Source organism: Sus scrofa, chromosome 16, assembly GCF_054392235.1.
Source record: "Sus scrofa isolate SSC_HxYL_T2T_F1_AM1 chromosome 16, Sscrofa_HxYL_maternal_Yorkshire_Landrace_v2.0, whole genome shotgun sequence".
NCBI classification, from domain to species: Eukaryota; Metazoa; Chordata; class Mammalia; order Artiodactyla; family Suidae; genus Sus; species Sus scrofa.
The window spans coordinates 73,811,532-73,827,825 of NC_139398.1; the positions used below are offsets into that span (position 1 = coordinate 73,811,532).

At 36.2% G+C, this 16,294-nt stretch overlaps 1 protein-coding gene across 1 annotated transcript in view; it reads right to left on the reverse strand.

Moving 5' to 3' along the window:
- GABRA1 (gamma-aminobutyric acid type A receptor subunit alpha1) overlaps positions 1 to 16,294 on the reverse strand; it is a 66,583-nt gene that overhangs the window by 16,763 nt on the left and 33,526 nt on the right. The window contains exons 7-8 of the mRNA XM_003134089.7: positions 13,857 to 14,000; positions 4,045 to 4,197 (exon numbers count right to left, since the gene is read on the reverse strand). Of these exons, the coding sequence (XP_003134137.5) occupies positions 4,045 to 4,197; positions 13,857 to 14,000 (297 nt within the window). The remainder of the gene's footprint in view (positions 1 to 4,044; positions 4,198 to 13,856; positions 14,001 to 16,294) is intronic.

Sequence of the window (16,294 nt, forward strand, 5' to 3'; positions counted from 1 at the left end):
CCCAGGCTAGGGGTTGAATGCCAGAGCCACAGCAACGCGGGATCCAAGCCGCGTCTGCAACCTACACCACAGCTCATGGCAACGCCGGATCCTTAACCCACTGAGCAAGGCCAGGGATCAAACCCACAACCTCATGGTTCTTAGCTGGATTCATTAACCACCAAGCCACAACGGGAACTCCTCATTTTCCCTTTTGACTAGTTTTTAGAGAATCAACAGGGTCACACAGCTTGTAGGTGGCTAATTTTTCTAAGCTGCTTTAAACCATCCAATATTCCCTAGTTTTCCATGAATTTCAAGATAGATTATCTTTGTTAACTCTATTACAAAGTGATACAATTAAGAAACTCTCAGACTTATTAAATCATATTTTTGATACATGGTCAAAGCTGTAGGGAACAGACTTACTTTGAAGTCTGGAAGTGTTGCAGGAAGTTCTAGGGTATTATCTATATTATGTAACCAACAAATAGTTTAAGAAATATTGGCTGGAAAATAGCCCCCAAATTTATGTATCAACATTAACTTGAGCAAAGATCAAAGTAATTAAATGTCATTATTTGGGGAACAGAGAAACCCGGTTTCAAACCCCAGATCTATAATTTCTGAGCGAGCTTGGGAAAATTGCCTCACAATTCTGAGCTTTTGGAGTTTTTGTAATTGGTTCCCCATAAATTAATTTTAGTAAGTCTAACTCAGAGGGCTATCATGAGTATTAAATAAAATAATGTAATAAAGTGTTTAGCACTTAGTCTGATACTTGCTAAGGGCAAAGTTAATAACTTACTATCAACAACTTCAGTCCTTTGTGATAAATCCCTGCTAAAGTGAATTACATTTTTCTTTCAAATTTTGGTTTATATAGGTAGCCAGCTGTTAAAAGTAATGTGGGAATGGGTGTTCTAAACCAAATGTATCCATAAATTAAAAACAGTTACAAATAACATAAAGAGAGGCGTGTCTGCATGTGTATGTGTGTGTGCATGTTATCTTACAATTCTTGCTATAAGGAAATGAAAAAAACCAAAAATGTGTTAAGCATCTCAAGTTCCAAGTGGTGAACATAACATTTACAAATTTTATTTTATTTTTCTCACCTAATCTTTTATTTTATTTCATTTTATTTCTTTTGTTTTTTAGGGCCACACCTGTGACATATGGAAGTCCCCAGGCTAGAGGTCAAATAGCAGCTACAGATGCTGGCCTACAGCCCAGCCACAGTAACAGCAAATTCTTTTTTTTTTTTTTTTAATTTAATATATTTTTTTTATTTTCCCACTGTACAGCAAGGGGGTCAGGTTATCCTTCCATATATACATTACAATTACATTTTTCCCCCACCCTTTGTTCTGTTGCAACATGAGTATCTAGACATAGTTCTCAATGCTATTCAGCAGGATCTCCTTGTAAATCTATTCTAAGCTGTGTCTGATAAGCCCAAGCTCCGATCCCTCCCACTCCCTCCCCCTCCCATCAGACAGCCACAAGTCTCTTCTCCAAGTCCATGATTTCTTTTCCGAATTCTTTAACCCACTGAGCAGAGATAGGAATTGAACCAGCATCTTCATGGATCCTAGTTGGGCTTGTTTCTGCTGAGCCACAGTGGGAAAACTCTACCTAATCTCTTTAATGGCACTATTTTAATTGTACTCTCATTTTATAGGCATCTGAAGCTTAGAAAAATGAAGACTGAAGCTAAAACTTGGATCTCTCTGGCAGCAAAAGTATATGACCACTGTCTCTAAATGAGAGAGAGAATGGAAAGTCAAGACGATGATGTTGTAAGACATAAACAGCTTCAGCTTTGCTGGATTTCAGCTACCATTTCATAAACTGTTAGAAGGTACAACTTTTTTTTGTTTCTTTTTTTTTTTTCCATTTGGAATTTTTTTCTTTAAATATCCATGACCCTGTCAGGTATCTACACAGTTCAGAAGAATGTGCTGAGTGCAGAGTGAAAAGAATAGAGACATATGTTCTAAATAAATGTTGAAAGGCTAAAGGTTTTAAAAAATTGTATTTGTGATTTTATTGGACTTAAAACATTAGAAATATATAACTTGATACAAGGAAATACTTGCCACAGTTGAGCTGACAATTATGTAGTTACGTTCACCAAAAGGGCATGGAGTTGGTGAAATACTAGATTGTTGAAAATGTTAAGAACAGGGCTTTTGACTTATAAAACATTCCAACGTGCTTTAGAGAATATCCAAAAAGGAACGATAGGATTTGTATGGGACAAATTGGGGGAAGTGAGCATTTAAAAAAAATAATTTTCACTACAGTGCTGGGCTCCTTTTACAAAGATATACATAAAATGTAAAGTAGATATCTTCTGTGTTCTTTTTTTAAAAAATTTCAAATGAATAAAGGGCTCATACTACATATACATATGATTAGCATCTGACAAGAGTTCAATCTTCAATTCTAATAATTGTTAATATTTACAAATTGTGATAAGGGGAAAAAAGAGTTTGAAATAAACCACTCTTATGCTCTGCAGTTGGAATTATTCTGGGCCTTGATTAAATTATATTCTTAGGCTAATGTCACAGCAAAGATTTGGTGGTTCCCAGCCTGGAAACACCTTCCTAAGTTCAGGGAAAAAAAAAAAAAAAAGACTCTTCTGGGCCCCAGAGGCAGAGCCTTGCTTTCTTCCTGAGTTAACTGATTTGTCATACTTTGCATATTATTGAAGGCTGATGCCATAGGGGTCTCTGCACAAGAATAATCCTCAGTTTAGACTGTAAGTCTGAAGGCTTTTGTAGTAAGGGGTTTTAAACATAGTATGTGCCTGGTTGGTATTTTTGGAATGAACCTTGATAATTGCACCTTTCACCAATAAATTCGTAGTTGTTATTTTCAAATGAGTTACACTGCCCACAAAAACCCATTCCCTGTCTTGTCATTGCAACAGGCAGCACATGGGTAGTGGTACATCATGGTCATTAAGTGCATAGATTCTACAGCTGAAAGACTGGGTCTTATTCCAGATTCCTACACCTCACAGCTTCTGACCTTGGGCAAGTTATTTAGTGTCTTGTTTCTTAGCTTTCTTGTCTACAACACAGGGAAAATATTACAGAGGATTTTACTTTTTTTTAGTTAAGATAATAATTGGATTATTTTGTAGAACAGAGCCTGATATTAAAGCACTCAATAAGTATTCTGCATGATTTTATTGCTACTCAAATTTTAAGTTTCAGAATTTAACATTCATGAGGGGAGTGGTTTATGTTAAGGTGACAGCTATGCTCTGTGCCTAGAATATTGTAGGACCTTATAGTGAATTTCAAAGAAAAAGTCAATGAATGACTTACTGATTGAGTGAATCAGTAAGTGTTTTGTAATGGAATTTTTTGTCTTCATCAGTCTGAAAAATACACTTAAGACAGTCTACTATGAAATATATATATACACAGATGCTTCCAAAATGATAGATTAGCAAGTGAATTTTCCTACCAGTAAAAATTTATTCTTTAAACACTTTTCCATCAGATTCACTTAAAGCATCTAAAGCATTTAAAATATTTTAATAGAAAAAAATATTTGTTAACTCTTCAGAAGTACACACATTGGGTAAAACGAATTATTCTTCTACTGGTGTGATGGTCACTAATGAGTTCTTCCCACATAAGGGACCTCTGTTTTCATATATTCAAGGAAGTAGTTCTGCTGATATTCTCTCATATTCTTACAAAATACACTGACACATGATTACATATTCTAAACATATAAGTATTCATGTTTCTATGTGTGCATTTTAATCTGTCACAATGCATTTTATGCCTGCTTCGTTCCATTTCTCTCCTAACATATCAAGTCAAATGTTCATTAATCCTATCCATTAACATGCAGTAAAACAGGTTGGTATTTAAAGAAAGAATTTTTTACAATCATGTCATAATGAGAATGGTAATTCCTATTGTGCTTACTTTAGATTTTAATGTGTAATTATTTTTTTCATTCTATTTGCAATGTCACAGGTATGACATAACTTGCCCTCCAGTCCCTTGCATGCTTGTCCTGATTGACACTCACCAAAGACAGTCCTTGCTGGTACAGACTCTCTGTTCAGCCAGAATGAGACTTGAGAGAGAATAACCGTCATTATGCAAGGCAGGTATGTTTGAATAACAAAATAGCCAATCTTTCTCTTCAAGTGGAAATGAGTGGTCATAACAACGTATTCTCCTAGAGGGTAAAACAGACAGTGAGGTGAGCGATTTGACCCTGAAAAGAAATTATCTCTGAGTTTTTCCATCAGCAGCCAGAACATGGAGGTTAGACATAGCCTTTCTCTAAGTGACATCCATTTCTCAGAGAGAAAAGCTCTTATCTAGGAAAGAAAAGAAATATTTAAAAGACACCAGAGTGGCTCTGAGGATGAGATTGAGGTGCCAAACATCTCAGCAATATTCTGGCATCCTAATCCTGGTACCTGTTACATTTAAGAGACAATTCTGACTATATATTTCCAGATTGGCTTTAACACACTTGAAGGCAGTGTGTTAGATCCTGATGATTACACAGTGGATTAAAAGAGACCATAAACCCAGCTTGTCCACTGCAGGAAAGATTCAGGCTATCTAATGAGGAGGATTTGGTGTCCAAGTCAGGAGAGCTGAATTCCAGCTCCAGCACTTCCTCTCAGTAGCTGTCTGACCTTGTGTAAGTCATATGGTTTAGCTTAATCTTCAAATGAGGAGCGCGGGATAGAATTCTCAAAATTGGCTTTGAGGAACACCTTCATTAGAATCACCTGGAAAGGTTTCAAGCATGCAATTCTTCAGGTCTCACCTATACACGCAAACCATTTACTAAGGTGGAGGAAGGAAAATTCATATTTGTCACTAGCTTTTGAACTTGTCCCTATTTCTAGACTGGTCTGGGAAACAGTGGACTAACCTGGCACTCCCCATGGTCTTTATATATGTGAAGGTCTGATTTGACCCGGGAGCCCAAAGCAATGAGCTCACAACCCAAATGTAGGAGGTTTTTTTTTTTTTTTTTTTTTTTTTTTAATTGGTGTTATTTTTTCTCGATTTCAAATCTTAGAAATTTTTAGCTTTACTCACTCGAATGTATACTTAGATATCTGTGTGTGAGGAAAAGAGACACTGGCATGTTCTTACTAAGAAAACTTTGGTTTCTGTGGTATTCACATTTCTCTATCTTCCTCCTTCCCTTCAACTCCAAACTTTCCCCCCTTCAACCTATAATTTATGTCTCAGCCCAAGCCATCCAGCCTCAACCCCTATAATGTGGTTAACACTGATCTCTTCATCTCCATAACTGAACACCTCAATCTGAAAGAAGATCTCAAGCCAAATGCTTACCTTCTTCGTAGCATTAAAACTTAAGCAATGATGACTGCCCCTAACATCTTAATAGCACTCTCTTGACTCATAGTCTCCTTATAGCTCTCATTTGTAGTTTCTTTTGCTAACTCACTGGTTATTTTAGTTAGAGAGTATTGAATTTTTTTTATAAGACCCTAATCTTCATCTTTACACAAAGCTAAGTAAGGTATATCTCTTCATCCATACCACAAAGCTTCTGGTATAGTTCTGTCTTTAGCTCTCTTCCCTATTTTTTTCTTGACTCTAATAAGGAATTTTCCTTTTCACCCCTGCTCCTAGTGTCATTTTTACCCAGATGTCTGTGGAATCTACATCCCTAAGTGACATTGCTCTCAAAATAACTGCATTTCCAAACATCTGCTAGATAGCTCATAGATACTGATTTTTTTCATTGATATCACCAACTAAATATGTTCAAAAGTGATATTACTTCAACTTTTCCATAAAACAATGGCTAGCATCAGGTACTGCTTCTTTTCCACTTAGCATCTTTCTCTAAATTAATGGCATTCTTATCTGTCTTTTCACTCGGGCTAAAAACCTGGAATTAATCCTTGATTATTAACTAGGGCTTCTAAAAGAAAGAAAAAGGAATCAGTTGATCATTACAATTTTAATGTCATCTGTGCAATATCTCTCAGGCTCTTATCTCATGGTCACTGCTCCTATCTCTATTTACTTTATAAATCTGTAATAATCTATTAACTGTCTTGTTTGTCTCCAATCATATCCTAACTCCAATTTTCCCTAAATTTTGAGGTTAGAGTGATCATTTTAAAACAAATATGAATACTTTAATATACCTTAATGGATTCCCATTATCTACATCACGATTTCTCAACTTCAGCTCTACTGACACTTCAGAACAGATAACTGCTTGTTGTGGGTGCTGTCTTACATAACATAGGATATTTAAATACATACCTTGCCTCTTACCCACTAGATGCCACTAGCAAATACCCTCTCCCTACCCGCAGTCTGACAATCCGCACTGTCTCCAGGGTTTCATACTAACAAAGCAAAATCCTAACCTGTATTCAAGACTTTCCACATCACAGATCTGACATGCATTTCAGTATCATGTCTCATGTTTGTCCACACATTTTCACATTCCAGTATCTTGGCCAACAAAATTCTCTAACTGACCTCTTCTATAGCTGAATATTTTGTTCATCTATGGGTTGGGCTCAGTCCCTAGCAGAATAGGAAGAAATGTACTATAGAGGAAAGTTTCTAAGCTTTAGAAGAAGTGAGTTTGGGTTCAAAACCCAGATATGCTCTTTTCTTGCTGTGTATCCTTGAGTAACTCAAACTCTCTGATCTTTAGTTTCCTCATCTATAAAATAATGGCAAGTATATTGTGGGGAGAATAAAGAAAAAAGGCTCTAATTAAGATCATGCTACACAGGAGTTTTAAAATAAATTTTAGTTCCTTTCTCCATTTCCTTCTCTCCAATCAGAACTGGTAGAAGTATTGGTAGAAGCAATGCTCTCTATACTCTCTGTAGTAGGAAACCATCCATATATGCCTTTATGCTTCATGATAGTTATTAATAACACCTGATATTTTCTTATCAATATTATGTAAAATTTATCTATAGCCCTATTTACATTTATAAATACATTAAATACTTTAATTTTAGCTATTTATGTACTTATATCCTTCTACCAAATTTAAAGCTAATTAAGAAATACAGTTCTTGGGTTTACATATCCTAAATATTCAACACTTGTGTGTGGTAAAAAGGGATGCATGAGACTTGAGAATATTCATTCCAATTAACACCCACTAGCAAATCTTTTTTAAAAGGTAAATGCTATCTAATTAATTTTTATTTCTGTAGATAACTTGGATAATGTCTCCAAGGTCATCCAAAAGAAATAAGTGATTCAAATTTGAGAAAAATACAAAAATACCCAATTTTTCCCAAGACTGCTAAAATGTAGCCTTGGGTAGACATAGCCAGGTTCCATCTCACCTCCCAGGAGAATGCATTATTATTCCTACCATTGATTCAGTTGTTGCCCACAAAATGTCATCAGCTCAAAGAAAATAATCCCGTCTCTCATATAATGCCAGGATGATGAGTGTCTATATATATTCCACTATCATCTTTTGTTGCTCACAATGTGACATTTCTAGACAATTCTGTTAAGAATATTAGTTTTTAGGAGCTATTATTTGACATTAATATTGTTTTATAAACCATTTCCTCACTAACATGTTAGAGAAAGGAGAGGAAACGTCAAGTCTTTAGAAGTCATCTTCCTAAACTGGGCACAATCTAAGAAGTTTTGGTCCAGTGTTAAAGGAAAAATTTTTCACATACTGAGATATGGGGAAGTCCTTCTGACTTTTACATGCTGTGGCTCATACATGATGTTAACTAGAATAGCCTGTGTTGTGACCTCTCATACATGCATTATATATCTACTTTAATATTAAAGAAAATAATGCATTTAATCTAATTAGAGTAATGGTGGTTCAGCCATCCAAAATGGATCTGGTTGGCCACTGTGGATTTGGTCTCAGATACATTCCTGAATTACTAAGAGCTTAAATTTTCTGAACCTTATCAAACTTAAGGATAATACCAGCTATTCTCAAAACAGTACCTGCTAGCAGTTGGCAGCCGCAAACTTAAGGTTTCCAATTCTCCTCATGTAACTATGCAACCATTTTGGATCCCAACCAATCCTTGCTTAACAAGAACCCTTACTTCTTGCCAGCTGCAATTATAATTTTTGACAAACAATTTATGTACTTTGTGGTTTTTACCTTGATAAGCCTCCTCCATTTTGTAGTCTGGCAGATCACACTTCAAGCACTTCTTGAATCTGTATCTCCTGGGCTATAGTTCACAGTTTGGCTCAAATAAAACTCTCTTCTATTCCTATTATAGTTTATTGATTATTTCCATGATAATATTTAAATAAGGAAAGGAAAAGTGGCAAAATCAGAATCATATTGTAATAGTTTAAAAATAAAAGAAAAATACAGCAAAGAAGTCACCTAAATTGGATTGAAAGGTATCTTTAGACATTAAGTGCTTATGCACTAAGCATGTCAGATAATTTTCCTCTGATTCAACAGTCTAGAAGAATTGTAATTTAAATATCCTTGTCCATCATGTAATCCTGAGGGAAGCTTGTAAATATGATATGGCAATATTTCTTATCCATTACAGTACAAAATTCAAGAGAGAGAAGAACAGAAACAGGAATATAATTTTGTAAAGCTGAATTGAGGGTGTGTTTAGAGCTGGCTTCCATGCTTGGCCTTCTCAAATGTTAGTTACTTTGAGTAAATACCTTGCTTAACTTAACCTGACTTGAGATTTCTCATTTGTGTGATAAAATGACAGTGTTGTACTTAACTGTCTCATGGGGTGCTGTGAGGATAATATGAAACAATAGATTTGAAAGTTCTTTTAAAACTTCTAAGTGACATGCAGATTTACAATGTAAAGATAGAAAGGACAGAGATGTATTCACCCTGTAGCTCGAGAAGTTAAGCATTCATTTCTTCAACAGAATTGCAGTGGGCTTTGATTCCACGTAATGCTATCATTTCCTTGGAAGTATTCTAAACTTTTGGGTTTTCTAAGATACTGTTTTTTGTTTGTTTTTGTTTTCCAAAGAAATGAGGAATCAAAAAGATCATTGAGGAAGGGGCTAGTATTTTAATATCTGTTTCAGAGAACACTGAGATAGAAGTAAGGAAATAATGGTTAGAGTTCTTGGCCACTTAACCTCTCCGGACCTGTCTCCTCATCTGAAATATGATTAGACTGACCAGATGACTATATAAGTCTCGCCTACCCCTTCCCCCCTAAAATCTTTTTTTTCCCATGTTTTATAGCTATAATTATTTCTTGGTGGATCACATTATTTCTTTTCATATTTTATAGCTATAATTATTTCTTGGTGGATTAGTCTACAAAAGTGGGAGCTCTGAGGCTCCTTTGACATATGTTGACCACTGCTGCTCCCTGGTCAGTGAAAACAGTTAGTTTCCTCATTCATTTTGACCCTGCAGATTGACCTTAAAGCACCTCATCCAGAAAAGACTGTCTCTAGGAAAGAAGATCCAACAATTTCTCTTGGTCACCTGTCCTAGGGATAAACAATAGTCATTAAGAAAGAAGAGACATTCTTATTCAGCAAGACCTACCTATATTCCTGCTTTTTTTTTTTTTTTTAAAGGGCTTCACCCATGGCATATGGAAGTTCCCAGGATAGGGGTCAAATCAGAGCTGCAGCTGCCAGCCTCCACCACAGCCACAGCAACGCAAGATCTGAGGCTGCGACTGTGATCTACACCATAGCTCAAGGCAACGCCGGATCCCTGACCCACTGAGTGAGGCCAGGGATTGAACGTGCATCCTCATGGATACTAGTTGGATTCATTCCCACTGCTCCACAATGGGAACTCTCACCCACCTATATTTCTTTTGATCAAACATGTCTTCTGACTAGGTAAATATGATGACTTTCCAGTCATTGTTGTGTATTTCAAAAAAGCACTTTTTATTATGAAATTCTTATTATTTTCTAGCTATGAAATTATTCTTATGCCTAATGACTAAATTTAATAATTTTGATTCTCTGTATAAGTCATATGTAAATGCATTTTAATCACTATTACAATTTTTGCATGGGATTTCCTTAAAGAATGACTTAGAAGCATACTGTGATAGAGTAGAATGAGACGGGGCTATGTCTGAGGTCCAGTTTCAAACTGCCCTTTCTGATAGTTCAAGCAGAAATGACTTCCTTTTAGATGTCATCATGTAGCTCTCTTGCACTAACGTCATCATCATCATTAATAGTAATGTCTAGTATTTATTACAAATTTTACATGTCAGATACTCTGCTAAGCAATTTACATGCATTTTTCTCATTTCAGTCTCGCAGTAGCTCATGAAGTAGATGCACTGCTTACCTTCCAATAGTACAAAAGATGAACAAAGAAAAGTCAAACACTTAATAAACCACTATGTGAAACCTCACAGTATAACTCCAGAATCCACCTCTTAAGCTCCATGCTATACCACACTGTTGCATTTTCACACTTGTCTATCTTGCCTGTTACCAGTATGTCCTGTGGTTGAGAGCAAACTCTCTGTAGCTAGACTACCAAGTTCAAATCCCACTTCTTCCACTGCCTAGCTATGGGGCCTTGGAAAAATTATTAAACATTTATGGGCCTCAATCATCTGTAAAACGGAGAATGTAATAGTAATACCTACATCCTAAGGCTTTTGTGAGGATTAGAACAATGCAATGCATATCAGCAACTTCTATCACCCAACCATGAGCTTCTTGAGGGCAGGAACTATAGGTCTTTTATCTGTCTTCTCCAAGCCCAATGACAGTGTCAAACATAGTAAATAAGCAAGTAGTTGAAAGAGTAAGTGAATAAATCAATGAACAACAGAGAATTTCACTGGATTTGAAAGGTGACTAGCCTCATCCTTCTTGTCACTGTAACAATTTTGCTCTGCAAGGCAACTAAGTGCACTTCAAACTTAGCCTCCAACACATTTTTTTTTCCTAGACTGATGGTAGATTCCAGTGAAGGGACTATCCTCTAATATGTTTGCCCTGAATTAAAGAAACCAAGTATTGTTCTGAGCCTCATATTTTCCTTCCTATGGCACTGAAGTGATCTAGAGGTACTTGACCTAAAAGAGGTCACTAATGGTAGGTGTGAATGTGGGTTCACATGTGTGTTGGCTGCAAGCAAGTGGGGCAGCACCTTCTAACCTTCTAGAAGGTGATTTAAATTGCTTCTCTCCCCATAGAGAATTTTAAGGTAGCAGAAGATGCTTTCTATCTAACCATTCTCAATGTGTCTGCTCTTTCCTGCTACCATTCCTAGTCTTCTGGCAGAAAGAGGAAGGTAATAGCACTCAATGATACTTAATGTTTTCAAAGCTCCATAGGAGATGTGAAATAGGGGCTAGAAGACCTTACAAAAGATCTTTGTTTCTTCCCACAGAAATGTCAAGGTGGATTTCTGATGAGCTAAAGCAGACCCAGGGGAAGTGTAGTTCAGGGTTTTATTGTGGAGTGGAAAACATACATCAACTTGAACTCTCAAGATGAGAGATTTTGCTTATTATTCTCCTCTGCTCCCCGCCCCCCATATGCATTATGGGAATGACAAGGAAAAGCTCTTATTTTGTATAGAGAAACTTGCTGCTCTAGCACAGAATGATGACTTTTAATGGACCCCGCTTAGGAGGGTCCACCAGCTTAGCGGTAATGGTGGATTAGACCACTCTCCCTCACCTATTGCCCTTCTGTGACTGTATATCTTTTCTGAGTAACAAGAATGTAGGTAGGCTGAATCCTTAGGAAACCAAAAGTGAGAAAGGTCTCTAAAGCCATCAGACTAAGCTCCTCGTTTTTTTGCAGACATGGGAACTGGAACATAAAGAGGGATAGGGTAACACATCAAGGTCACTAGTGCTAGACTAGAATAGAAGCACTCCTTCCTCCCAGCAACCTTCATGGCACGTGTACACTTCTGCTATAGCATGCATGCTACTGCACTTGAAAGACTCTTTCCCTGACATCCTCCAACTTCCATTCTAATGACAATAAAGGAAGAATTTCTTGAGGAAAAGCTCTATGACTATTATTCTGAATGTCCTGAGCTTAGAATGGTGATTATTTGGCTCCCAACAAATACAGATTAACAAAATGAAAGTCCACCCCTGCAGCTATCCTTCCTTGATCATCGTAGGCTGGATTCATTTATTTTTTATTTATTCAAAATATTTATTTAGTGCCTCCTCTGTTTCAGCTCTTATATTTAATCACAGGGATACAGAAGGCAGACATAGACATGCTCTCACAAAAATGTTAATCACAGCACTTATCACCCATTTTGATAATTATAGTTTATGTGTTTGTCTTCCCCTAGACTTGAGATTTTATGAGAGCAAGATATGTGTCTTGTCTATCATTGACTCTAGTACTTGTCATACTATCCAGTTGATAATAGCATTCAATTTCTAAAAAGTAAACACTGCTCATTTTAGTATCTTTTCCAATATAACTTGTGAGAAATAAGAATTTTCAGTATTTTCTAGGTTCTAGAATATTTTCAAGACAGTAACAACTACTGCATGCCATTTTGAGCATCTACTATATAACATTCTGTTTAGTGTTTTATGTTTTCTTTAATGCAAAATTATAGACTTCCCATTCTTAGAAAAGAACAGAGTTTCTCGTTGGATAAATGACTTTCCTTGAAGTTACCAGGCTTCAAAGAGGTGGGACTAGGCATTGAGTCCACATCTTTCTCACTGCAAAGCTGGAGAACTTCCTACTATGCCTCATGCATGTCTAAGGTAGGCAAAGCTAAGAAGAATCTGCTCCATTCTTCAAAACAAAAAAGACATAAGCATTTTGACTTCAAAAGTAGCTATGGGTGCTAGAAAGTAAGCAAAAGACAGGCTCTGTTAAGCTGCAATTATTCAATAATTGAAGTCAGATGTATTGACGATTTACTTGAATTTAGAAAGGTCAGGTTATGATGATCATGATCCTAAGATGACAGTTGTAAAATTGTTGACCCTTGCTAAGCTTTTAGTAATTGAACATAATTAAAAGTACCGTGATTTCAAGAGTATGTTTTCCTAGTTGTTAAAATCCAAATTTTATTTATAATTATCTGGCCTTATGATCACATTTTAGTTAGTTACAAAAGGTATATCTGCATAACTGAACTCATCTTATTTCTTAAAATAGCTTCAAAAGTTTAAAATTTTGGATACAGCAGCTTGATAGTATCTGATCTAATTCCGAGTATTTCATTGAGAAAACCAAGAAGAGTGGTGGTCCATATACTTTTAATTTAAAAAGGGAGTGATCAGTATAGGTTTTAGTTGTAGAAGATCCCAGGCTAGAGTTACATATGGATTTGGGGGTTGGGGGGGAGGCAGGTAGAAGGGTTTTTGGCATCTTATGTGCAATGATTACTGCTAGAAACTTAAGATTTATTGAATCATGACAAAAAATAGGGTCCAGATGATATTAATAGCTAATATTTATTAAGAGCTCTTTTTGTGCCAGGAAGTATGATAATTACTCTTCATGGATTTAATTTATTCCTTCTAAAACCACTGTGAGACCACAATTAACTGGCAAGTTGCAAGAGTAAGGATTTCACCCATATATTATTCTCTAAGTGTTCATATATCTAAATACAGTACAACTCTGCCGTACTGGCACCACTTCTTTATTTTGTAAATAAGCAAACCTAAACAAACCCAGAGACCAAAAGGCATGAAATGTGAAATCCAAGGTCACAGATCTACAGTTTACCCTCGTTGACAGCCCAATTATTCCCCATTTTAGTGCAAATTTCACTTTCTCTCCTTAGGTTATTGAAGAACTTAACTGACTTTGCATATTATTACAAAAGCTTTTTTTCTGCTCTTTCTGCCCTACCTAAAATAACTAAATGTCACTTACCTGTACTAGACTGAACAATTCCAGAGTCGACTGTTTGTCCAAGAAGATCATACTGATTTAGGCGTGACCCATCTTCTGCTACAACCACTGAGCGTGCTGGCTCTCTGGTCCACTCATAAACAACTTCTGCTCTTGTATAAGCATCTAAAAGGAAAGAATAGAAGATTATTCATATATTTTGCAACTTTACTTCTCATAATTAGTTGATGTGTTCTATCAACCTCTTATTTTCTGATGAATGGTTCCAGAGGTCAGCTTAGGAAAGGAGAGCAAATATCCCTTAGTTTTGGAAAACTAAGATACATTTTCCTGATTCATTCAGTTCTCTGATCACTTGTAACATGTGGTATTTAAACATCTGCAAAGGACACCATACCTAGCTGAGAATATGGCAGTGAACATAAACACCTGATCTCATAGAACACGAGTTGCCGTAGCGGGAACAAAAGCAGAGAACTAATAAATACATTTAATTCAAGTAGTGTCAAATACTATAAAGCCATGGAGAAATAGGTATGAAGATAGAGAATGAAGCAGGGGGCTATTTTAGGTAAGGGACTCAGGGTCACTGAGGAAATGACATTTATACAAACGCATGAGAGAAATGTGAGAGTGAGCCAACTAAGACTTGGAGAAGAGAAACTAATACATTTCTTCCTTCAGGGCAGGTAAAACTTGACATGTTTGGGGAGGAACAGGAAGAAGAAGGTGCCAGACTGAAGAGTTGAAATGAGCTTAGAGGCAGTAGCCTGGGTCCAGATTCTGTCAGGGCAAGGGAAGGTCATGATAAATGTGATAATCCTGGAAATTTTACCTAGCGTATATTTTTAAAGAATGTGTGATTTCCTCCTTTTAATTATCCTTATAGATATTTCCTATCACAGTGAGGAGGAGGAGGAAGAGGAGTACCATATAACTCTTTACATTATCATTCTCATTTGTCATTTCACTTTTTAATCTAGTCATCCGCCAATGGGAAAGGCTGAATCATAATCCTGATTTCCTTTAATTCAGGAAAGTTAGAAGAAGATATGTACAGAGTGAGAGAAAAAGAAGGGGAAAGAGAAGGAATTCCATAGCTTTTCTGAGTACCCACTTCACTTAGGCTGTTAATGACGGTTCATATTTTCCTCTGTGTAGGTGCAGGGAGATAAATATTTAAGGAATATCACATTAACAGAAAGTGTTTCCACGGTTTTTGAGTGGAAGATATGATAGTGAAATTTCGGCTTTCTGTGAAAGTTCTACCCCTTGGCCAACTTCTCTGTAATGGACAGTAGGTTCAGTGCCTAGGGCCCACATGCTTTTAGGAGGCAAAACATCTTTTAACTTCTTTTAAAATCAGAAGAATATTTATATTAACACAATCATGAGATAGAAACATTTAAAATAGAAAATTAAAAGTAAAATACAGGCTTAATATATAGTTTTGGAGGAGTAGCCCACAAAGGCAAAAGCGCCTAGGGCCCATAAAAGTCATAACATGAACCTAGTTGACCCAACCCCCACCCCATGGTAACCTGGCTTGGATACATTGTCCAAATCTGTATGTGGAAGCTAAAATATGATGAGATGTAATATAATGGTGGCCTTTTCACACAAACAGGAAATTGCCTGCAGCAAGATGTGAGCCATGTCTCTCATTCTCTGAACCAAATTCCTTTTAGGGTGATTGGTTGTGTCTGGGTTAGTGTAGAAAATTGTGCTCAATATTCACCAGATTTTGTATGGGTATACTGTCTGCTGCAGCATTATTTCTGAACCAACTCACAATCAGATATCTTTTTAAACAAATGTTTTCAAAAGTTTGAGAAAATATACTAGGAACTAATTTAGTTGTTAACACTTCTTTCAGAAACATATAAGAGTGATGATCAGTAACTGTTGAGTTTATTTATTTATTTATTTTTTGAATTGTGGTATTCCTAGACTTTTTTTTTTAACTGAGGTAGAATTTTACTTACTAATTTATTTTCAGCTTTATTGAGGTAAATCTAACAAATAAAATTGTCATGTATTTAAGTGTACAACATGAGGATTTATTATGCATATACATTGTGAAAGGAGTCCTCCCATTGAATTAACCCATCTCATTGATTTAAAAAAAGGAGATGTATTCAGCATTGTATATAGTCACATGATTGCATTTGTTAGGAGAGTTTAAAACTTTATGTATTAAAAAATCCTTTTGAAGAGAGCAGAGCACACATTTGAAAAGAAGCACATTGCTTACAATTTGTAGGCATCTATGTACAGTGAAACATTTTTCTGGTCATAATAAACTCTTGTTTGTCAAATGGGAGGGTCTTACCAGAGAAATCAAATTAGGGTTTATGGTGACCTAGAATCATGGAATATTAATGTGGAAGGACTTCGGAGTCACGGAGTTTATCTCATTTTACGAATGGCAGGCTGAGGCACAGAAACATTAAGTGACT